Raw genomic sequence first — 23,841 nt, 5'->3', positions numbered from 1 at the left:
TACTCTGCCCACTGGTCTGTCCACTCCCCCACTTAGCTTCTAATTTCAGAGCCCTGTGCACCAGTGTGGCTCTGCTCCTCTGCTGGCTCTGAAGACACCTGGATCCATAGGCTCTTAACCTCAGCGCACATACCAAGTTCTCTTCTCATACCCTTCTTGCCCATGCCCACTGAGAGGAACCCTTGTCCTTTCAGGCTAAGCCCATTGCTCTGTCCTCCTTCCCCATGCTCATCCCTGGGTCACTAAGCTGGTCTCCCCCACTTGACTGTGGGCAACCCCAAGCCAGGAGCCTGCCTTAGTCCTCCATTTATCCTCAGTGGCCAGCACAGTGTCTGACCCACAGTGTCAGTAAACATTGGTGCCCGAGCAGGGTCGGCTACACATCCAGTTCTTTCCTCCCACACATCGCCACCTGTACCAGTTGCACATTCCCCACCATGTATTTTCCTCCCTCCCCATCTCCTAGCCAGGCCCTGCTTTCTCCTCTCTTCCTGATCACTTGAGAGAAGTGAAAGCTTTTCCCTGATGAGTTGTTTGATCCCTACTGGAGAGTGCTCTGATTTTCATCTCAGAGGCATGTTCAGGCTGACTATGCCAAGCTGATGTGTGCCTTTGATCCCTGCAGCAGGATGATGACGCCCCGAAGAAACAGGCCTTGTACCTTATGTTCGACACGTCTCAGGAGAGCCCCATCAAGTCTCCCCCAGTCCGGATGTCAGACTCCCCAACGCCGTGTTCAGGGTATGGCTACCATGATGAGAGAGTTACTGGTCAGGCCAGACACCTCAAAGCCCCTGAGCACTTTCCCACTGTTAGCCTGACTCCATTCCCTTTCATGTATTGAGACAGCCTGATTTCTGTCTCTGTCCACGTGCACACAGATGGTTTTGTCACGGGGCTCTTTGTACTAAGGTGAAAGCCTTTAACAGCTGACTTGACCCCCGTTGCACCCCCAGTTTATACACTTTCTGTCATTTGTCCATTGGAGGATAGCACGGCACACCATTCAGAACCTGGGTCACCACATCATTCCTTAATGGTTAATGTGAGTTACTTGACCCCCCTCATGCTTCAGTTTCTCCAGTTGTCAAGCGAGAGTAATAGACTAACCTCAGAGGTAATTAAGAAAATAATAGGAGGCTGTTAGTCCAAAGCTTCCCCTAGCTGTGCAGTGGGCACAGGGTACCCGGGGTCCAGAGAGCTGATGTGTGGGAAGCACTCATCAGAGTTCCCATCACATTTGCAGTGCTTGATAAATGTATGTTACTAGTATGGATGGTGGTTTTTTTCCTTTGTCACAGTTCATGCTGTGAGCAGTTCAGTGTTGATTGGGCAAATATTGGCATTGCTCTTAGGGTTTGGACTGCCTGCCTGCCTGCCTGCTCCTTCCATTACGGAAGACTGGAAGTTCTTGGTTTGACTCCTCAAACTTATTGAATCTGCCCAGGGGCTGAGTTGATAATGTTGTTACAGCAGTAATGTGGCCATATGAAAGGCACTGTGTTGAGTATTGTACATAATACAGCATACTTAATCTTCTCAAAGGTACATTGCCTTTATCTTACAGCCTGAAAAATGGCTCCAGTTACTTTCCCCAGAGTGCATAACTAGCAGTGGGCTATTTGCTTAACACCAGATCTTGTGCCCCTTAGCCAATGGCATCTGTGCTCTGTCCCTCCTGTGTCAGTTAGTGCTAGGTGGGGACTGGGCTGCACCTTCCCTCTGACTGCCCAGCTGAGAGGCTGCATGGCCACGGAAGACCTGGCCCATGTCCCCCTGAGGACATAGCCCCAGAAGTCCAGAACTCTTGGGCTGTTGCTTCAGTTATAGATTCCTGGTTGATTCCAATGAGAACATGCTGAAGATGCCCTTTGTTTCCTCAGGTCAAGTTTTGAGGAGACTGAAGCCCTTGTGAATGCTGCAGCAAAAGTCCAGCATCCTGTCACACGAGGGCTGGCCACCAGCCAAGAGCCACACTTGCAAGTGCCAGAGAAATCCTCCCAGAAAGACCTGGAGGCCATGGCCTTGGGGACCCCTTCAGAGGCAATTGAAATTGTAAGTGGAGCTGTAAATCCCCGGGGATGAGACCAGGGCCTGACAGTGCCATCACCACCACCTGGCACTTGCTGTGGGGCCCATCCTGGCTCCCAGGGTACAGAAACCAGCCTCCGGGCCCCCACATCATCACGATGAGGGAAAGGTCCTCCCTTCCCACCAGGATGGCTTGGCAGTTCTCACCTAAATGCTTTTGTTTGCACCTAGAATTATTTGTTTCCCATTTGTCCCCTCTTGGGACTGGACTGTTTCTTTGGAGCCATTACCAGGCAGTACTTTGCCTCTCCAGCCTGTCTAGCACAGGCAGAGAATAGCAGAGTGGGGTCACCTCTTCTTAAGAACTCAGGTGGTTTTCCTGGGTAACTCTCATTTGTAGACCAGGAATTTTACCTCTCCTTTCCCAGCTCTCCCAGTGCCTTGCAGAGCCAACAGACCTGAGTTGAAGGTTTCACCCACCCAACTCCCTGCATGTTACATGTGTCCATCAGTCATCTGCGGTCTCCTTGGAGTATGTGATGCACATGTGAGGATTTTCCACCCTTATTTTAATTTCTTTGATCTGTGTCCTAGCGGATCTCCAATCAGGTGTGGAGGCATTGATTTAGTGTGTTACCTTTGTTGTTCTATCTTAGAAGACTTCATTTATCTCATGTAGTAAATATTTATTGTGAACCTACCATGTGCTTGGCAGTTGGGTGCTGAATTGGAGAATGGAAACGTAATGGCGAAAAGAGGGTCTAGACATGAATCCATCATCTTGCAAACAAATGCCACGAAGGACTTATGGTTTACCATCTACCAAATTGGCCTCTGATTTGGAAGTCTACCCAAAGACACTTTTTTTGTTTGAAATCATCTTTCTATTATTTAGAAAATGACTTTTACCAAAACCTTACTTCCTTTGATGTTTATACCTGGAGCTATTTTCTTGATGCATTTCATTATGTTTTGCAAAATTATCAACTAGCTTGTTTCCCACCTATTGCTAGGGAGCAAGGGTGGCCTGCCGGTGGGGAGGGCACCTAGTACTGTGTTTGCGGGAGGGGATGGGGCCTCCCGATCTCCAGTGTTCATTGTCGGCAAGTGGGAATTCGTCCAGATGGCAGCTGGAGTGCTGCAGCTAATTGATAACTCTCTTTAGTCTTAAGGCAGAATATGCAGCAGATGCATGCATGATCCTTGTCTGGAATCAGTATCACTCTCTGCTCTCCTCTATTTTTCTCCTGTGACCTCCTCTCTGCCGGCCTCCAGACAGCTCCTGAGGGCGCCTTTGCCTCTGCTGATGCCCTCCTCAGCAGGCTGGCCCATCCTGCCTCTCTCTGTGGTGCGCTTGACTATCTGGAACCCGACTTAGCAGAAAAGAACCCCCCAGTATTTGCTCAGAAACTTCAGGTTTGTAGCCCATGTGTGACCTTTTGGGAATTTGTCAAAACCTCAGTAGAGAATGAATCCCCAGGCCCCAAATAACCTGAGGCAGTTTGTAATGAGGAAATGCTGAGGATGTTCCAGATGAAATATCTTCCCCTCAAACACTAATTTATGTGGTGTACTTTATCCAGGATGCTGAAACTGTATAAATTGTACAGTTACATATTGAATGAACCATTTCTCTTTCAGTTTGGAACTTTGGCTAAACAGTCACTACTCAGTTGTACTGATAGCCCCAAAAGCAGTTTCTTTGATTTATTCACAAAACCAAAAATATGAGGTCACCACGGAGCCAGGCTGTTTATATATTCGTGCAACCTCAGCTTCCCATTGAGATAACATCTGGACTCAGCCTTGCATCTGGAAGCAAAATTATTATCTACTCTGTGCTTTAAATTTGACAACTTAATTCGATATCCCCTAGACTTGGAAGTTTGGGGTACACCAAGAGGGTCTTTTGAGAGATGCACATCCATTTGTGTAAAGTGTTAGCCAACTTTAAGAAAAACAAAAGGAAAGAAATCAAAGAATACAGTACAGTAAAATCTTTGATCCGGTTTTGAAAATCACTTTCTGTTGTACTGCATGATACTTCTTGACAGATATTCAAAAGAGCAGTTTGGCAAAAAGCAAATTAACACACTTATTTCATGATCTGCTGAGGTGATCACTGTGAAGAAAGCTGGGCATGTGTTTTCCCCCAAGTACCCGTCGTGACACATTTATGTGGCACATTCATTTCCGGGATGTGGAAAACATTGCATCTGTCTTGGTGCATTTCCCCTACGGCCTGCTCACACCCCACCCCTCGGGCAGGAGGAGTTAGAGTTTGCCATCATGCGGATAGAAGCCCTGAAGCTAGCCAGGCAGATTGCCCTGGCTTCCCGCAACCGCCAGGACACCAAGGTACCGGTTTGCCGCTGCAGTGCACTGCCTCCTGGGAATGCTGTGTGTGCCACTGTGGTCCAGGGAAGCTTTGCTAACCATCGGCCAGGCAGGCGTGGTGGGTGTCCTGCAGAGTGTGCCTTCCAAAAACACTAAAAGTGTAACTCTTGCACAAACATGCATATGTAAGCTCTGCTTAATTGAAGAATGAGAAAACTGGCAGATGGCAGTGCTGGCTAAGTGGAGAACTGGAGAAGCTGAAGTACAGACTTAAGGTGACAAAATCAGATGGAATACTGACTCATCAAGACTAAGAAATCATTGCCTTTGAGGCTATCTTTTTTTTTTTTCTATAAATATTACTTGTTTCTCTGTAAACAAAAATAATTTGCAACTTTTCTGTTTTCTGCAAGTTCATATCTAACTTCACTGAGAATCAGTAGTAATTAGTCAGTGAAAGCAACACTTGCCCTGAGTCGTTACACAGTCCTTTGGTGCGGGGCAGCTGGTAAACATTGAGGGTTTGCAGGACACATCTGGCCTGGGTCACAGCTGCCTGCCTGGCACTGCTGTGCCAGTGCAGCCTCACGCAGTATGCAGAGAAATGGTGCAGTGTTGTCTTAGGAAACTTATCTTCCTCCTCCATCTCCTCTTTCTCCTCCTCTTCTTTCCCCTCTCACCTTTTTCCTCCTTTTTTCTTGGTACTTGGAATCAAACTTGGAAGCTTGTACTGGCAGTGGCACCACTGAGCTACATCCCTGGCTCTCCCCCACTTATTTAAAAACAGAAAAGGGCATTAGGTCATTTGGCCTGTGGGCCAGTTTGTCAGTCCCTGCTTTGCCAGTGGAGTGTGGCATTAACAAGGCATGCCTGAGGGCATCTTTCTACCTGGCTCCCAGGTTTGGGGTCATTTTTCTTCACACTTTGAGTGGGGTGCTGATCATAAAATCGTGTTGCCCTCAGGCTGCTGGCGACCTGTAGTCTCCTAGCAGTGGCCTCTTTTCTATCCCTCACCCCACCCCTGAGTCCGGCAGTCCCGTGAACTTGGTGTGTCAGACCTAGGAAGAACCCTGCTTGTGTTGTGTGAGCCTCAGCTTTTCCACCTTGGAGATGTGGCTCACCAGTGACTGCTGGTTGCGTGAGGACTTCAGATGACATGTGAAGAGCTACCCTATGCCTGGCACACGGTTGGTGTGCAATAAAAAGAAGGTGCTTTTCTTGTTAGCTAACAGTTTACCTCTGCCTCTTAGCTGATCAGATTCTCATGACACTTCCGGGGGCAGATTGAGGTCCACCTATACAGATGAGGAAATCAAGCCTCTTAAAGGTATTTCACCAGCCTCAAACTAGAATTCCAGTCTCTAAACGGGGCCCTGCAAGTCTTTTTCACATAATATCTCATCCACGGAAGAACCTCAGTACTTAGTGCGGGAGTAGGGTTTCCAGCTGCTACTCTGCCCCAAGGGCCCATACATGTGGTCTTCTTGGTTGTAGCCCAGAGAGACCCCTCCTGGAGACAGGAGGTGGCCACATTGTGGGCTTCCAGACTGGGAACTATAGGACTCCAGGTAAGAATGTAAACACAGATCAGTTATGTCATGGTTGCCAAACCATAAAATTGGGTTGAACTTCCATGAAAATGAGAACTTTAGAAAACATTACACAGTGAGGATACCCCACCCCACCCCCACAAGCACATACACGGTTTATCTCCTCCTGTCTTTGCAGTGCATACCTGAAAAGAAGTCTGACGCAGAACAGAGCATGTTCCCCTGAGTAATTCCAGTTGGGCAGGAAATGTTCTGGAGTCTCCTGCCTCCTTCCTCTAAGAGCATGCTAGAGGTGGTCCTCAGCAAACAGGCAGATAGAGTTGATGACCCGTCAGTTACAACCTGTTCTCAGAGCATGTGTCCCAATTTTGATTTAGGAAATTGTGTCACATGGAGCCACTGAGTGTGGGCCCAACATGCAGCCCAAACCACCTCCTTATGTATTTCAGAATTGCATGCTAGAAGGAATATTCTGTTTTAGTAGAACTGTCTTGGAGTATAAGGAACATCTTTTCTCTACCATAGGAATTTGTATTGCTTTTGGAAAATATGTTATCTGATAACTCTGGCCCATGGGAAATAGATGTTCTTTCTGTAGCTAGCCAGCCTGAGGGAAATTCTTGGACCTTAGTGCAAGTAGGTCCCTGTAGGATCCTTACTCACATAGATTCTTGATGGCCCCTCACTGTGTCGGAAAGTGCTGATCTATAGCACAAGCAGCTGGGTGTCTGATTTGCTCTTCTTCCTGCTGCTGCATTTCAGCTGCAGGTGACAGAGCTCTGTCTGGTGGTGCTAACACAAAAATGAAAACACTTGGAATAAGGATGTCCTATTGAGAGGATGAACATTGGCAGGAACTGGGGGGTATTGGGTTATTTCTTAGAGCACCTTCACCTATCATTTCTCTTTAACTTGACAGAGTTGAGTTAGCCTTTGAGGAACTCCAGTGAGGCTTCCTTTTCACCGATCAAGTCATTAGAAATAAGAGGTCCCTAGGAGCTGGGGTGTGAGGATGCAACCTCATTGTTAGTTTCCTCCTACATTCTTCTGGCCAAACTTGGTTTCTCCCCCTGGGGTGAATTTGACCAGGGTTTCTGGAAGGCTGCACAGCATTATCAGGTTGGACAGAATCTGAATGTCAGGACTATATGGCTTTCCAAGGGGTGCAAAGCACAGGGCCCTTGTTCTGATCTGTGTGTGACCTCTGGTTGTGATGTTGGAGCTGCTGGGCTTTCCAGGCACCTGCTATGTAGACTGAAGGATGATGTTCTATGATGGTAGGTTTAGAGTGGGGGCTATCAGCACCATGGGGCGTGGGCGCGGTATGACTCCTGTTCTCTAATTCTTCCAAGCTTCCTGGCTTGGACAAGCAGGAACCTGAATTTTACATCAGCTGGAGCAGGAGCTGGGTTGAGGGATCACTTGTATTGTTGGCGAACAGCCTGGCATTGTGTTGTTTCTTCCTCTGACCCTATGAAAGACACACCAGCCACACCCTCCCACCACCATTTCACAGTCGGACCAAAGAGGGAGACAAGTCTGAAAGCCATGAGAACAGTCTGAAGAGCAGTAAGAAAGGAGTAGCATGGAGGCCTCAGTTCATTTGCCAGTTTTGAGAATGTATAGTCACCTGGAGCCTGTGTTTAAGGATTGGGTGGTTGTTCCCATGTGGCTCCAATACCCTCTGAAAACCAGTCCACACTCCATGGGCTTAGCTTAGTCTGCCACGGTCACTGTCTGTTTATGACTCCAGGTCCTCACCCCAAGTGGCCTCTCCTTCATGGCTATTCCAGACTTGGGTCTGTACTCATTTCCTCCACAACTGGCTTATGACTGCTCTGGGACAGGGATCCTGGGACCACCCAAGCCCCCAAGGTCTTAGAACAAGAAAGACCATAAAGAGGACTGTGAGCCAGGGTGAGTGACAGGATAGCCCCTGGCTGCAAGGCCAGCAGGAGGCCAGGCTTAATGCTTGTCCATCTGAAGGGATCCCAGTGGCCCAAGGGTTCTCGCAAAGCCCAGGACTTAAGGAGTGGATTGAAAATTGAAGTTGGTTGCAGAGACCCTTGCCTTCTGGCCTGTGACCATTTTTACATTTCAGTTTGATTCTAGTGGCTGGGGGTGGAGGGGCTCATTAAAGTAGCAAGTAGAAAGTTATGTGAGAAACAAAGCTCAGTCTAAAAATAAATGATCTAAAAATATCAGTGAGAGACAAACCTTTTACTTTCAGTTGAAAGTATTTCTTAGTTGTAGGGAGAAATCAGACTGTGTGATGAATTTCATTAATATGTGAATACTAGATAAGAGCATTAATTTAAATGGGTCTTGAAGTCATTTGTTCTTTTATGGAAAACACCAGGTGGCCACCATGAACAGTGACCATAAAGCAGTCTGTAGGGTAGCATTCCTTTTCATTTGCCTAGAAAGATCATTGTTTTATTCCTTTTTCCCATTCATTTCCTTGTTTTAAAAAGCTTAAAGATCATTAATTTTTTCATTGGTGATATTTAGCTCCTGCCCAGTATGATAAAGTTAGTTTTAATTAAATTAATTTTCTCTTGCCCTTAAAGGAGCCAGTTTATTTTGGGTCAGAGTTGAATATTGTTTTGAGAGACCTCTATACCCAATCTCTCAGATCCTCAGTTTCTTTGTCTTCAGAACGACCAGGCTGAGTTTGATGGCTCTTGTATTATTTTCATTTTGAAGTTCTGTTTTTCTGATTCTTTAAAAGAACACATTTTAAAATAATAGGAACAGGCTTTTCTTTTTTAAGTCTTTTTCAGGATCGTTTATGAACTTCCTCCTAAGTACAAGTATCAAATCTTGATCTTGAGGTATAATTTCCAGTTACCCTGTGATAGAAGAAGTGTGGACACCTTTTCAGGAAGCAGCGATGAGCCTTGTGGAGCCTTGTGGCCTGTGGGTGCCCTTTCTTCTGACAGCCCAGCCTTTCTGCTGCCCCTGACTAGTCGCTTGTGCTTTGGTCGAATATCCTGTTAATGGAGGTATCTTGAGGGGTCCTAACACCCCGTTTGACATGTGAGTGAGTCTCTGCAATCTGGGGTCTGTTCCCAGGGCTGACAGCTGGTCATGTGACACTACTTCAGGGGAAGCCCAAAGACTGAAGGCCAGGTGGGGTCAGCGAAATCAGAGCAAAAGGAATTCTCTTTCAGGACAACCTAGATGATGGATGTTGCATGTATACAACTAACTGGGCCTAACTCAGTAATCTCCAGTCCTATCCATTAAACTTGACCCCGAGCTTCCCAAGCTGTTTACTTTCATAAGGATATCGTCCTTGGTGCTGTAGTAAGGTAAGCACAGTGATTCTTGTGATCACAGAGACAGTCTGCTTGTGTGCCTGCTGTTTGCTCCTTCCCTTTGCTGCTGGCTCTTTAATCCTACCTGCTGCATTTTATCAGTCTCCATCTTCTGTCCCCAAATCTCTGTCTATTATACCGTGGTGTTCTGTTCACCACTCAATTTAGTCTTATAATTTCCCAAGGAAGGAACAGTTCTCACTCCGTCTGTTAGACCACTGTCACCTCCCATTGAAGTAGATTTGTAACCAGGGTGCAGGTCACCTTGGCAGCTGTGACTGCACCATGAGGTTAATGAATAGGACTGAGAGTACAGTTGTTTTGTTTCTGTTGTGGTAGAATTAGGCTGACAAACCTGGCCAATACGATTGATGATGCTCCTAACATTGCTTTTCAACTGTGCTGCAAATTGCTGGGCGTTTTCTACTAAGAACAATTGTAGGCTGCTCCTGAGCTCTCTGAGGCTAGTATCTATCTGTCACTGGCAGGAGGCTAGCAAGCCTCTCAGTCGTTTGGGTGGGGCAGGGTTGTAACACTTGTTGCAGGTCTAATCCGCAAATGTGGATATGGAGATTGACCCAGTATTCAGTTTTCTCATTGAGGTAACAGCCTTAGTGACAACCTAACTCTAATATCCCTAATATCCAGAATCTAGAGCTTGCTGAAGTTGACAACTACAGCAGGCCTGAAGTTTTATGTGAATCACATCTTTTCAAATGGATCCTTTCAAACAAATGCCCCTTTACATTGAAATGTGTCCAGTCTTACAAAAGCGATCAAATCTGTGGTTATTCAAAGCCAGGCAAACGTAGACTAGAATTCAGTATCATTTGCCAGCAAGATTTTCATTGGGAAATGGGAGCCCGCTGGATCATAACCTTGGTCCTTATGAGCAATGCCAAAGTGGCTCGGCGTCTGATAAATGGCAGTGATAAGCGGGAGCTGCACACACTTGACTCCCAGGGCTCCCAAGTTGCCCAGGCTTCTCCACTATCAGTGCCTCCATCTGCCTGCACAGGTGCAGAATGATGGATTTCCATCGATCGTACCTGCCATTGCCCTGTTCATTAGTCTTTGTATCTTCTCATACTTTGGAAGTTTTTTGTTTCAAAACCATGTAACTGAGGATGAGTGCATTTCACAGCAGGATGAATAGAGTCCTCTTTGTTATATGGTGAATGTTAACTGGAGGTTTTTGTTTTGTTTTTATTTTTGTTTTCTAAATGAAAACTCATTTCACAGAGAGAGGCTGCTCACCCACCAGATGTCTCCATCTCCAAAACAGCCCTGTACTCCCACATCGGGACCTCCGAGGTGGAGAAGCCTGCAAGCCTTCTGTTCCAGCAGCCAGACCTGGACTCTGCACTCCAGGTTGCCAGAGCCGAGGTACTGTGGCTTGTGGCATAGAGAAGGACCACTCTGGCTGCCCTGGGAAGGATATGGTGCCTGTCACTTGTAAATAAGTCTGTATATATATCCACAAAGCCAATGTCTTTGGAGGCACTTCCCTCTGGACTCTTGAGACAAAGATGTGTGCCTCACCGGGGGTTCTGATCTAGACACCATGTTAACAGAGGTGAATGGCTTTGCTTGTTGTATAGCAAAAAGCATACACCTTCCCAGTGGGCATTGGGAGTCTGATCTCTGGTTTGTTTCTGTCTTTTGCTCTGTAAGTTCTCTGAATGTCATTAGGGTTTGTTCTAGAACGTTTCAATGTATTTATTTGACATCTCCTTGATCTGGTCAAATTTGAATTCACTCATTTGGAATCAATCTTTCTCTTCTCCCCGATGCTAGGTCCTCACCAAGGAGAGAGAGGTCTCAGAGTGGAAAGACAAATACGAAGAAAGCAGGCGGGAAGTGATGGAAATGAGGTCAGTTGTGGGACTCGGCCTTCCTGGTCCCTGGGGGATGCTGACCTGTGGCCTGACAGTGATTGCTATTGGTGGGGTCCCCAAATAGTGTCTTCCTTTGGAGAAGTCCTGTTTTCTTTATTTTACAAGGGTAATATTTTTATAAGAGTACTTTAAGTACATCAGTGTTATTAAAACAGTCTGCACATTGGTTAAGGAATGCAATATAATAGAGGTTAACCGAGAGTGGTTTTCCATATCCAGACTGAAACCCTGCAGCTGTGTTATTTTTCAGCCTTTTAACAAACTTTTTTTGCTGGTGATTTAGCTCAGTGGTTCTGCCGCCTGCTTCTCAAGCGCAAGGTCCCTAATTCAATCCCCCATACCAAAAAAATAAAAATAAATTAAAAAATTTTTTTAACTTTTTTTTTTTTTTTTTTTTGGTAGTGAGTGGCTCTGGTTTTTCACCTGCACTGAAAAGTACAGGACATAGTGAGAAGGCCCCTCTGCCTCCCTGGAGAACCCAGAAGTGCTGTTTACTAACTGATAGTAGGGTTTCAGATGTCATCAGCCAGTGTAGCGGCACTGGCATTAGATGGGCCCTGCAGCCTCTGGAGCCAGGCCAAATAAAAATCACACTGTTTTCTAGTTGTTTTGGGCTTGGTACTTAACTCTGTGCCTCACTTTCCTCATCTAAAAATAAGGGTAAATACCTGCCTCAAAACTAGGGCCATAAAGTTGTGAACCGAGGGCCTACAGTCTGACGCCTGGGTTACTTCTTAGCTCTCTACTTTGAAACCCTGGGATCCTGGGGAAGTTTCTGGTTCTTCATGTTCCAGGATCTTCATCAGTGATGCCAGGCACAGTGAGAGTACCATCTTTTGGGGTCACTGTGAGGATGAGCTGGAAATACAGTGTACTAAAGCACTTTTAGATCCTGGTAGCCTCACTGTTCTAAAAGACACAAACCTGTGCCATAATTCTGTGACTCTTGCATGCAACGTTTTGCTTAATCACAAAAAGCATAAGGATCCTTCTGTGTAGGATTGAAAAAGGACCAAGAGGCCTCTGTCACGGGTACCTTCTTGTCCAGGTTGAGGCACTGATCTTGGGATGAAGTTCAAGAAACCAGGGGCAGATGCCCAGTAACTGTGAAGCCTTCAGGCTGCAGAATACCTCTGCATTAATTGTCCCCTTTAACCTCATTGAGTGCCCCCCAGAGAGCCCCAGGTCATAGTCAAGGCTCATCCTGCACCAGGTAGTAAGCGGAGCCCTCAGCACCTGCAAATGACTTTCCAGAATCACACCCCCGCCCCAGGCAGATCAGCAGGACCCAGGCCGCTGGCCCTGAGTCTTTGTGGATCCTGGATCTTTGGCCATTAGCATCTGTTGGTTCTCTTGGGGAACCATGATCCGTCATTTGGTAATGCAGATGAAACTGCATCTTTTTCCAATATTTCTTCTAGAAATTGACTTTGGCGGGAGGGCTGCTCACACCACTCTGCTTTCACTTGAGAGTAGCTAAGAAGCAGGCTTATGAGAAGGGATCTTAGGTTTCTGTGCAGCTGCTATTTGTTGAAACTCCCCAAGAAGTGCTCTTTTAAACCCATCTCCTGCTCCAAAAACACAAGTGAATAAGAAGCTCCTTGGGCCTTGAGGAGCTTCTCTTCCAGTGGAGAACACAGGGCTCATGTGCTACGAGGCCAGATGTAGGAGAGGCTTTAAAAGAACACACAGAGGAAATGTTAAAGTGAAGGAGAAAGCATTTGGAGGAGAGAGCATTTGAGAAAGACCTCGAGAAACTGACTCTGAGGGGTGAAATTAGAGAGGGGCTGTGAACAACATGGATAAGGGTGTAGGGGTGAGAAAGTCAGGGCCCACAAGAAATCATTTGTTCTCACTGAGCCACCGCGTTCCTGAGATGGCTGGGAGGTGGGGAGATTGAGGGAGATCGGGCCCTGGCTGCAGAAAGCTTCGGTCAGTGGGCTGAAGGTTTGGCAGTGATGGGCAGTGGAGAGGCAAAAGGGTTTGTTTGGGTGGGGGAGCAGTGTGTTTAGAAGCTCTCAGGGGTGTGCAGGGACAGTGCAGTGTGAGGGGTGGTCACACAGTTTACATCCAGCTCTTGGGCCCCCGTGGGCAAGTAAGCCTTGGTCCAACACTCTCCCTGTCTCTTCCAGGAAGATCGTAGCTGAGTATGAGAAGACGATCGCACAGATGATAGGTGGGTACCCTGAATTGGTTGCTTCTACCCTGCCGTGAGACTCCCCTACCCAGGGAGGCCTTCGCGAGCATGAAATCCTCAGGAGGAGCGAGAGCAGCTTGGCAAGTGGCTCTGCTCCTGGGTGGGGAGCGGGGACTTGTTGGAACACCTGTCAGGATGTGGCTTAGCATCCTAATGCCTGTGGGGAGCATGGCGGCCACCTCCATAGGCACTATTTGACCCAGACAGGAACTGTCCACCTCGTGGGAAAAGAGATTGAAGTTTGCTCCTGGGATGTTCGGAGGCTTTGGCTTTTGCACATGGAAGAAAATAGGAGTCAAATTCATCAACCCTATTTTAGTTTGGATTCAAGCGACAAAACTGTCACATTTAGCCATTGCCCAGGTGTCCAAGGCAAGGACGGTAGAACCTGTGGCGATTGCCTACCCCCTGCTCTTTCCTTTTGTGATTGTCCTGACCCCATTAACCAATCCAAGCACTCTTTCTTCCTGAGACTGGACACTGCCTCAAAATCAGTCTTAACAAGGCACCCCGCAGCTAGCACTGCAAATTGCTGATAAAAGAAGGCCTCTGGTTATAAGTTAAAAACTGAACCTTCATTTTCTCTTCTACACCATCTTCTCTTTCTTTTTTAATAATGCGAAAAGATCTTTTAGGAGCACCGAGCCCAAGTTTTTACATTAATGATCACTGTTCCGAAGTGATACTATGACTTGGATCATGATCTTTATCTTTCTAGCTATTTAATTTCAGGTTCATGATAATCAGTTTTTTAAAAAAATCTATTTCCCTTAAGGGTTTATGGAGTAGAAACTCCCAAAGCACCGTGGCTATGTTTGAGTTTGACATTCTGCTAGCAAATAAGCTCTCTCCCAAATATTTGGCTTTATGAGTCACATTTCCCCGCTAGCTTGTCCCAAGGTAAATGGAACAGTAACCTCAGTGATGGTGAAGAGGCCATGGAGTGCCTTCCGAAGGAGTTGTTTTTTTTGGTTCTGTTTTGTTTGTGTTTCTGGAGGTACTGGAGATTGAACCCAGGGCCTCTCTGTGCTGCACACACCCCTATCGCTTCAATTTTTTAGTTTGAGACAGTCTCACTTAAATTGCCCAGGCTGGCCTTCCGTTGGGAATCCTTCTGCCTCAGCCTCCAGAATAGCCAGGAGCATAGGATGCACTGTTGCAGCAGGCTCAGAAGAGCTTTAACTATGTTGATTATAATCAAGGCCATTTTGTCCTGAGCTCCACAAAAGCCCAGTTGGTTGTGTCAGCCTCACTGTATGCTTTCTATCATATGAAATGTGTTAAATTAGTTTGAGAGTTTGTGAATACATATAGATGAGATAAAAACATTTTAAAACTCTGGGAGTTGCAAATGCTGGTAAAAGTGATGAGGATAAAGGATTTACAATACTATCTTGGTTCACCAGAGCTTCTGTTTGCAAACAATTAGGTTTGAAAACAAAAGTGTGCAGCAGAATTTTGCTTCCTTTCACAAAATCCATGTGAGGTGACAAACAAGGCCACACCCCTCCTCACCCACCATCTTCCCCAAAGTCGTAAAATAAATTAAGTTTGTAAACCAAGGTACACTGTTGGAGTTGAGCAGACCTTTGGCCTCCTGGAGGCTTGGACGGGAGAATATCGGTTAGCTTACCACAGCTCTTCTGGAAACATCTGAGCAACATGCTTAGAATCCCGCCCGCAGGGATGGTGCACTGGCACATGTCGGAATGGGGATTGCGGGGCAAGAGCTTTGCTCCCAAGAGACGGCTTCCCATGCTTTGCCAGCTTTTCATGCGTAGCTGGCAGATTTGATACAAGTAGACGCTTGAGAGCTAAACAGCGTGAGAAGTGAGAACCTCTTTAGTTAGCATGAGTGGCCAGTCCTTGTGTGGTGGAACAGTTACTAGGCTTTGAGGCTTTCCTCACAGAATATTTGCAGGAGAGAGCAGTCGGGATGTTTTCAGTCTGAGACAACGTCAAGAGCGTGCACAGTGCCATTCCAGCTTGACCCTTGAGAGAACGACAGCTTTCCCTTTCCGCTGACTCCAGGGCTTATGGCCACATAAGCTACCTCCCTCCGAGCACACCTGGTGTGTTAGGCCAGAGGTTCCCTCTCCAGGTGCTGTAGATTCAGCCCTCTCCAGAGTCTAGCTCGGAGTAGGTGATCTCTCTCTCTCTCTCTGCCCCCCATCCTCTTTCCCTGTCCTTTTTGTTGACCACTTTCCCGAGCTTTTCTCATCAGACAGCGGCACGTCCATGGCTGTTGCTATTACAGGTCGTTCATTAAAGCGACTGTACATGTCCTCACAGAACACAGCAGGGGCCTCAGGCATGACTGGGACCGGCTGGAGCTGAGGGTGGACTTACCTTTTTTATAGGCAGATGTCAGTTGCAACACACCCATGAGCCTCGTCTGGGTTTCATTTTTCCCTCTCCCATTTTCACTCACCTAACCAGTGTCCCTCATGGTAGGGGAAACTGAGGCCCTGCAAACAGAACCATGCAGGACCAGAGTGAACATAAGCATCCTGAAATTGGCATGAAAGCAGCCCCCCTGGCTGGCTTCTTCTGACTCTGTGGCTCTGTATAGTTTCCCAGATGCTCCCCACACGTATGGCACTGGTCCTGCTGTCATTGTTCCTTCTCATTAAATGTGTCTTATCAGATTCAAATACTGGCTATTTAGAATTTAGGAAAAAAGAGTTCTGTGCTTTCTGCATTCCAGGTTGTGCAACTGATTTTTTTCTGCTTTCCTAACAACTGCCCTGATTATCTGTTTTGCTTCCATTTTCTGTTGCTTCTTGCCCTTTGCTTGCAAAACAAACAGGCAAGCCTGGTAAGTAAATGCTTTTCCCCTAATTTTCCCCATTGCAACCCCTGTTTGTGTTTTGTTTTTCTTGTTTTTGCTTAGATGTATTTGCTGCATTCCCCACATAATTTAACAGTGTTTTGCTGAAAAGGCCAGAGAAGCCTTCTGTGGCATTGTTCTGTTGTTGAGTGCAGCCCTTTGCTGGTCTAAGGCTGATTTCCTGATGTGAAGAACCTGACTGCACTGGTCATGTATAGAAAGATTTGCACACCATTCTCATCACCTCAGTCTCCCGGGAACTGGGCAGTCCTATTTTTGAAAGGGTTTGGTGGGGAAGGAAACCTGAGGCAGGAGACGTCTTGGATGCAGGAAATCAGATGTACTACGTTTGATAACTGGCTCCTTTCCCCTCACTGGGTGAAATGTGTACGTGGTGGTGGCAGATCAGTGGAGATTATGCTGGGAACTAAGGAAGCACCTAAGATGCAAAGAATAAAAGCAGGCATTTGCTTACTAATAAGACATGGAAATGGCCTTTTTAAGGAGCTTGGGTGGAGCAAGCAGCTTGCCGGAGACTGTTCTCTGTGTTAAACATCCCATCCCCCACTGTTGCACAGGTTTCGGGGAGATTCACAGGGTTCATCATGGACTGGTGCTGATGATAGTGGGTCCCTGGTACCAGGCTCTTTTTAGGTATTGAGGGTTGTGTATACAGTCTCATTTAATCTTCCCCAGGTGAGACAGAAATAGCGTTATCCCTGACTTCAGGTGAAGAGACTGAGACTCAGTGTTCAAATCTCCTGCCCAAGGTCACACAGGCGGAAAGCACCAAGAGCCAGGATTCAAACCCGGGCGATGAGATTTAGGAACCTCCTGACCATTACCCTGTGTGGCTCCAGGCTGTAAAGTGGTAGGAGCCCTGTGGTCACAGAGGCAGGGATGGAGGGACATCAGGCATCTTCTCGGCCACCAGCATCTTCATCGTGAAGGAGTAATTCCAGGTTCAGGTTCCTGGCCCCAGACAGTCGGGGTGTGATGCACAGGCTGTGCACCAGCCTTGCAGCTGACTTGAACGCACACTCACTCGTGACCTATATTTGGGCCCCTAGAGGTGAGGACTTTCAAGCAGTTTCAATTTAGCAATTGTGCCCATTCTGGTTGTGACCCCACCCAGCAAGATAGCAAGATGTCCGAGGATCAGGGAAAAGAACCAGGCCAAATTTCCCTTCTGTTACAGGAGTTAGTGTTATCACGGGAGCCCTGGGTAAAAATGTGGTCATGATCAGGGCTTTGGGTTTGGGCTTGGGTTCTGCTGCTTCCTCATTGAACAGTGACTCTTATTTCACCGTCCATAAAAGAAAACAAGAAAGTCTCCACCTAGATTATTATATAAGGTTTACCTGCTTATTCATTGTGTAGACTATGTAGAGGTATCACTGGGGCACAGACATTCTTCATGCCTGGGACAGAGCAGTGGGTAAAACAAGGAATTCAGCAGACAAACATAAATCCAGACCCTGGTGCCTGCCCTTGAGTGTGTGTACAGGGGAGAGTGGGTAGCCAGCACAGGCACACACACACAAGCATGTGCACGCACAAGCTTCGTATAGTGGTACAGAGGGGCTCCTGCTCCAGTGAGAAGAAAGGACTAGAGACTGTAGAGGGATCGCATTCCATATCTTCCTGGAGTGACAAGGGATCAGAGTTTTGAGTGAATGGGGTAGCTCTGCAGCTGCCTGGGTATAAAGGCCATCGGGGTAAAGCAGAGGGGCCAGGGAGGATATAGAGCAGACTGTGTGGAGGAGGAGTCTAGACTTAAGTCCTAGCACAGGGGTAAGCACTTTGGGTTTTCTGAGCAGGAGTGAGGTGGCCTGGTTTGCACTTCAGGAAGTTCATCTGCTGCTGGGTAGTGGGTGAGAGCATTCACTGAGCAGAGCTGTTAGCACAGAGCTTGGTATAGGAAAGTTGGTGTGCTATGGCCGTCATGGTCACCAAAGCAGAATCAGTACTCCATACTGGACCTACAGCCATGCATCACTGGAGTCCGAGCTTGCCGCATCAAAGAAGCTTTCAGTGTGAAATGGGATTTAGGGGAGAAAGTTTTGTGAGCTGTCTGTTTATGGGATGTTTTAAGGGTAAAGAAATCTTTTTCTCTTCCAGAGACTGTCTGTCTTGCTAACCCTTAGAGGCCCTAACCCCTCTAGCCTAGCTCACAGCACCACGAAAATGCAGTAGTGATGTCTTTATCTGCTGGATGTGTTTGCTGTCAGGGAAAATAGAGTCACTGGGGTCTCCAGTAGATTTATAAGAGGCTTGATCAGTTTAAAGGATGACGACTAATTTCCACCTGTACAGGATCAGGTCGGGGATGCTAGGGCCATAGGTTTTGTCCCTTTAGAGAGCATCTGTAAGGGCTCTGGGGAGTGGGTCCATTCCAGGGGGAAGCCAGGGCTTGAGATGCACCTACTGTTTGGGCTGAGTTGCATCTGAGGCCTTGGCTGGCCCCAGGGACTCTGTGTGGATTTCTGGTGCCATCATTTGGCTCTTTCTCTCTCCTGCCAGAGGATGAACAGAGAGAGAAGTCAGTGTCCCACCAAACAGTGCAGCAGCTGGTCCTGGAGAAGGAGCAGGCCCTGGCCGACCTGAACTCTGTGGAGAAATCTCTGGCTGACCTTTTCAGGAGATACGAGAAGATGAAGGAAGTCCTAGAAGGTTTCCGCAAGGTGTGTCTGCATTAGTGGGCAAAGCAGGAGGCTGGATGTGTGTGGTAGAAAGGTGGGAGCTCTTTGGAAGAGTCTAGTGGGGACTCCAGGTCCATCTTGAGCTGACTGTGAGGAGAGGGTCCTCGAAGGCTCGGGAGGGAGTCATATTTGTCCTTCTGGAGTCCTACCTGCGTCCTAGAGTTTGTGGGGTTCCTGATACTCCTGGGCACTTCTTGTGAGCCTGATCCCTGTCCTCTGTCATGTCAGAATGAAGAGGTGCTGAAGAAATGTGCACAGGAGTATCTGTCCCGAGTGAAGAAAGAGGAGCAGAGGTACCAGGCCCTGAAGGTGCACGCAGAGGAGAAACTGGACAGGTAACGCATCCCTTACCCAGCTGGGAGTCCAGTGGTTTCTGCCATGCTTTGGAAAGGGCAGCCGATCCATGTGCATTTCTTGGTATGACCCGTGCTAAGCGTACACTTTCAGTTAGTATCCACTGCGATAAAGGAGGCACATATGTTGTAATGTTTAGGGTACCCAGAGCACTCCACCTTGTGGGAATTGGGGACGGAGGTCTTACCAAGTGCCTATGGGTGGGTCGTGGTTGATGGGATTGGAGCCAGTGCCTTCTCCTGCCCAGAGTTGAGAAGAGGGAGATAGAAGGCACCTGTGGTAATCTGTGACAAAGGATGATCATTTTGAGCCTTCTGTTCCCACAGGGCCAACGCTGAGATTGCCCAGGTTCGAGGCAAGGCCCAGCAGGAGCAAGCTGCCTACCAAGCCAGCCTGCGGAAGGAGCAGCTGCGAGTGGATGCTCTGGAAAGAACACTGGAGCAAAAGGTGACAGGACAAGAATAGGGGCTCCTGTGGGTGGGGCTTGGGCTGTCCTGCCACTGGCCGGGCCAGCAGATCAAGAGAGGTGGAGCTAAGAAGCAGCGCCAGCACAACCGTGGGACTTCTGGACAGGTTCAGTCTTCATGAGCATACCCATATCTCCCTCTGGAGGGTCCAGTTTAACACCAGCCCTGAGGTGGGCTTCCTTTCTTCTTTTTCTGAAATCCTCTGGGTATTTACTTCCTTTTTTCATTCCTCTTCAATATTCATTCATTTGTACAGTATTTGTTAAGCACCTGTAGTGTGCCAGGCAGGCGTAGTACTTGATTTGAACCTCTGCGTCCAGGGTGCCTGTGAGGGAGTGGATGGGCTGATGCAGAAAATGGATTGTGTCAGGGCCAGAAGGGCCGAGATAGCCTCTTGTTCCACAGACAGGAGGCAAATTCCTGAGGTCACTCATCTTGTCCTGATTTCCATCTGACTCAGCCACTGTGTACCCCACTCCCTGGGTGTCCAGATGAGGAGCTCCACCAGATCAGGAGTGCTCTAAGAGCACTGAGCCAGAGAGGCTGAGTCTGTCTGTGGGGCCAGCCCCACTCTGCTGTGTTTCTTTAATGGGGGAGGTTTCTAGACAGGTAGCCTCCTTCCAGTTTACTGCTGTGCCTTAGGGTTCCCCTGGTCATCAGAGCTCAGCAGCCTGGGGTAGTGGTACATTTTGTCCATGTAGGCATCGATGGGCACTTGGCATTGGTAGGCAGGTGAGCCTCAGCCTGTCTGCCAGGTGGTTTCTGCTACCCAGGAAACACCCCGAGGTTCCAGCCTGGCCTAGAGAGGCATCTTGGCCAACAGCAGTGACCTCTCCTCTGGTCATAGACTTATGTCTCAGTTATTTAGATGATATCAGGGATAGAGCCCTTGGGAATTAAGAAGTTTGCCTCCTCACCCCACTTTGTCATCCATATTGCTGTGGGCAGCACTTGTCCTTCACCTGAGTTTCTAGGTTCCCTTCAGCTCTGCAAACATTTTAGATGTGAATTTCCCCGAAGTCCAAGTCATTCCCCACTTGTCATTGTGTCAACTACTGTGTTCCTCGTTCTCCAGAATCCAAATAGCTGGGAAACGCATGGTAAAGATCACTGTTTTCATTCTACCTTTTCACCTTAGGATGAAAAAGGCTAATGGTTACCAGGCAATTTAATAGCTGAATTGCATTTTAAAAGGCGAGAGCCTAGGTCTTGCCAAATATGCCAGTTATGTTGAGCTGAGCTCCTTCACGGGGTAGTTTGCTTGGTAGTGGCTGATGATGTCAGGATCCTGAGCTTGGAAATCCTCCAGGCTTCAATATCTAATGGGTCTGCTCATGCTTCTCATAGGAGTCACCTTGCATTTCGTTTAATAAGTATAATAATAAAGCTATAGAGTCACCAGATCAACTTGAGTTTGCATTCCAGGCTGGCCACATCTGACTGGCTGTGTGACCCTAAGTAAAATGCTCCATCTTTCTGAGCCTTGGTATCCTCACTGAAAAAATGGGGTTTTTAGTGGCTTCCTTTAAATGTCTACCATGAGAACCCAGACTGTCTAGCATGATGACTGGCACATAGCAGGCGCTCTGATAAGATAAGCAATCATCATCAGCAGCCCAGCAAGGCAGTAGTGGGACTGAAAGTGACTTTAAGATTCATGGTCAGGACCGATCCCATTCAGAGCCTTGTCTCCCAGCAGGCCCTCTGAAGCATGACCTCAGAGTGTACATTCTACACAGGAAGTAGGTTAGTTGGTAGTATGTAGACTAAGCTTTCCCCTCTACTATAAAAGGCTTGTTTCCCTGCCTGGCTCCATGACGCCGGGCACCAGGAGTCCTACCCTCGAAACAGAACTCGTGGCTCTGACCTGGAACATGTCCCAGAAAGTCCCGAGGTTTCCAGGGAAGAGCCTCAGTACCGCCCCAGGGACAGGTTTTTGCTAAAGAGTCACCTCCTATGGAGACCTTGAGGAAATGCAGGCTGCAGAGTGTACCCAGGATGCCAGAAAGACTTGTCCCCTTGGAGAGAGCCATTGGCAACTGCTGTGTAGTTAAAGCAGGCCAGCCTGGGGCCTCGGTGTCTAGCTCACTGAGTCATGTCCGCATGAGGAGAACATGTCACTGGATCCCCTGTCACACAGCCTGGGAAATAACTGCTACACAAACATGGGATTGGTTGCCCTTGATTGGTCTTCAAAGGGTGTGCAAGGGCGCGTGAGGAACATTTTCAAGCTACCTTGCATCTACTATGCCTATTTCACGACACCCATTTCCATGGCAGCACCTACAGGGTATCTCCCAGATAATGCAGTGTCCCTAACCAAATAGGATTGCCTGACCCTTCTTGTGCAGTTTCCCCAGAAACCCCAGACCATCATTATCCCAGAGCTTGTCGTTCATAGGTGAGTAGAGAACAAGAACTGTACTGGGTACCCCTGTCCTGTGCGCTGGTCACTCTCCTGGGGACTTTGTATTTCTGGCCACATTTACTTGTCAGACAGCTAGAGATGTGTGCTAGAGCAGGTGGTGGGGTCCCAAGTCCTTTCCCTCTCTGCTTTAGACCACTTTAGGGGGACCACGAGGCGGGGCAGACCTCATCCCCGCAAAGTTCTCAGTGCCTCTTCCTCCTTGTCTTCACTTTCAGAATAAAGAGATAGAAGAGCTCACCAAGATTTGCGATGAACTGATTGCCAAAATGGGGAAAAGCTAACTCTGAACCAAATGCTTGGACTTGACTGTTGCGTGCAATATGACCACTGGCACACTGCCGTCCCTGGGGTTACACGGACAGGTTCTGTTTTCACTTTTCGTATGCACTACTGTATTTTCTTTCTAAATAATGTTTGATTTGATTGTATGCAGTACTGAGGAGACTATCAGGATTTCTTGCTATTGGTTTGCATTTTCCTAGTATAATTCATAGCAAGTTGACCTCAGAGTTCCTGTATCAGGGAGATTGTCTGATTCTCTAATAAAAGACAAATTGCTGATCTTGGCCTTGCCCTTTGTACACGAATTCCCAGGGTGAGCAGCTTTTGATTTAATATGAACATGTACAGCGTGCATAGGGACTCTTGCCTTAAGGAGTGTAAACTTGATCTGCATTTGCTGATTTGTTTTAAAGAATGCATGTTTCAAGTAAAATCTTCTATTGTAAATAAATTTTTTTCCTTTGGATCTTGGCAATGAGTGTGGTTGTGATTTATTTTCTAGGAAGGGTTGAGTCTTTTCTTGCTTTTGTTAAAGAATATCAGATTTGGCCTTTTGCTCTTTGGCTCGTTTGTCTGGGCTCACTTCTTTGTCTGTTGTTTTAAATAACATTGCCTTCATTATTGTGGTGGAGTTTCTAAATGAAGCTAATGAGAAATATTGACTTGCAGCTTTAATTAAGGGGATGCATTGGATTAGCTTAGGTTTCCTTTTTATAAAGTGCCTGTAGGAGACAAAATCTGTTTCTTTTTATTGGGCCAAAGAAGTAATGGGCTGTTGCTGTTTCAGTTCAGTCCCTTAATGTGTGAGGATCCATCTTGAAATGTTGTCCCTTCCCTTCTAGCCATTCCAGGGGGAGGCAGGTAATTAAGGCGCTTAGCCAGTGCCTGCTGTAAACGCCTTCCGTGCTCTGGTCTTGCTCAGGGACCTCACGTGAAGGGTGGGTGAATGCAGGGACTGAAAGTCAGAAAGGTGTACATGTGGGTTTTTCCCCCCAGGGTTTCCATAACAAATCACCCCAGTGTAATAGCAGTGTAACAGCAGGAATGTTTTCTTAGAGTTCAGGTTGAAATTATTGGAGAAGTGGGTTCTCTCTGGAGACTGCGAAGGAGAATCTGCCGCCTGCCTTTCTCCGCTTCCGGTGGTTGCCACCGGCCTTGGCATTCCGCAGCTTGTATATGCCACCTTCCTTCCCTGCCTGTCTCCCCATGGCCTTCTCCTCTGCCTTTGTTCAATTCTCCCTCTCCTTTCTTACATGAATACCCACGATTGGACTTAGCGCCCGTTCCAGATCTTGAATGGTCTCATCTGCATATCCCCAATTACCAGAGGCCCTGTTTCCAGATAAGGTCACATTCACAGGTAGCAGGATTGGAGTCTGGATGCTTCTTCATGGGGGACACATGGGTGCCAGTGGGTACGTAGTAGAGGTTTTGATCAGACAGAG

General features: G+C 47.4%; 1 protein-coding gene across 8 annotated transcripts in view; it reads left to right on the top strand.

Moving 5' to 3' along the window:
- The window catches only part of Tacc2 (transforming acidic coiled-coil containing protein 2), a 186,859-nt gene extending 163,988 nt beyond the window's left edge, over positions 1 to 22,871 (top strand). For 4 of the 8 annotated variants that reach the window (XM_033761382.1, XM_010632745.3, XM_033761384.1 and 1 more), the window contains 10 exons: positions 626 to 741; positions 1,884 to 2,055; positions 3,307 to 3,447; positions 10,481 to 10,624; positions 11,036 to 11,112; positions 13,269 to 13,312; positions 18,687 to 18,847; positions 19,094 to 19,200; positions 19,546 to 19,666; positions 22,330 to 22,871. In XM_033761382.1, the coding sequence (XP_033617273.1) occupies positions 626 to 741; positions 1,884 to 2,055; positions 3,307 to 3,447; positions 10,481 to 10,624; positions 11,036 to 11,112; positions 13,269 to 13,312; positions 18,687 to 18,847; positions 19,094 to 19,200; positions 19,546 to 19,666; positions 22,330 to 22,395 (1,149 nt within the window). In that variant the 3' untranslated portion in view covers positions 22,396 to 22,871. Of the gene's footprint in view, positions 1 to 625; positions 742 to 1,883; positions 2,056 to 3,306; positions 3,448 to 4,299; positions 4,390 to 10,480; positions 10,625 to 11,035; positions 11,113 to 13,268; positions 13,313 to 18,686; positions 18,848 to 19,093; positions 19,201 to 19,545; positions 19,667 to 22,329 lie in introns of all 8 variants that reach the window. The other 4 variants (XM_010632757.1, XM_033761386.1, XM_010632748.3 and 1 more) reach the window with 2 other exon arrangements.
- Positions 22,872 to 23,841: the final 970 nt, after the last annotated feature.

The sequence above is a fragment of the Fukomys damarensis genome, unplaced genomic scaffold (assembly GCF_012274545.1).
Source record: "Fukomys damarensis isolate Sample0158 unplaced genomic scaffold, DMR_v1.0_HiC HiC_scaffold_8, whole genome shotgun sequence".
Classification (NCBI taxonomy): Eukaryota; Metazoa; Chordata; class Mammalia; order Rodentia; family Bathyergidae; genus Fukomys; species Fukomys damarensis.
This window is presented reverse-complemented; position numbering and strand designations above follow the sequence as displayed.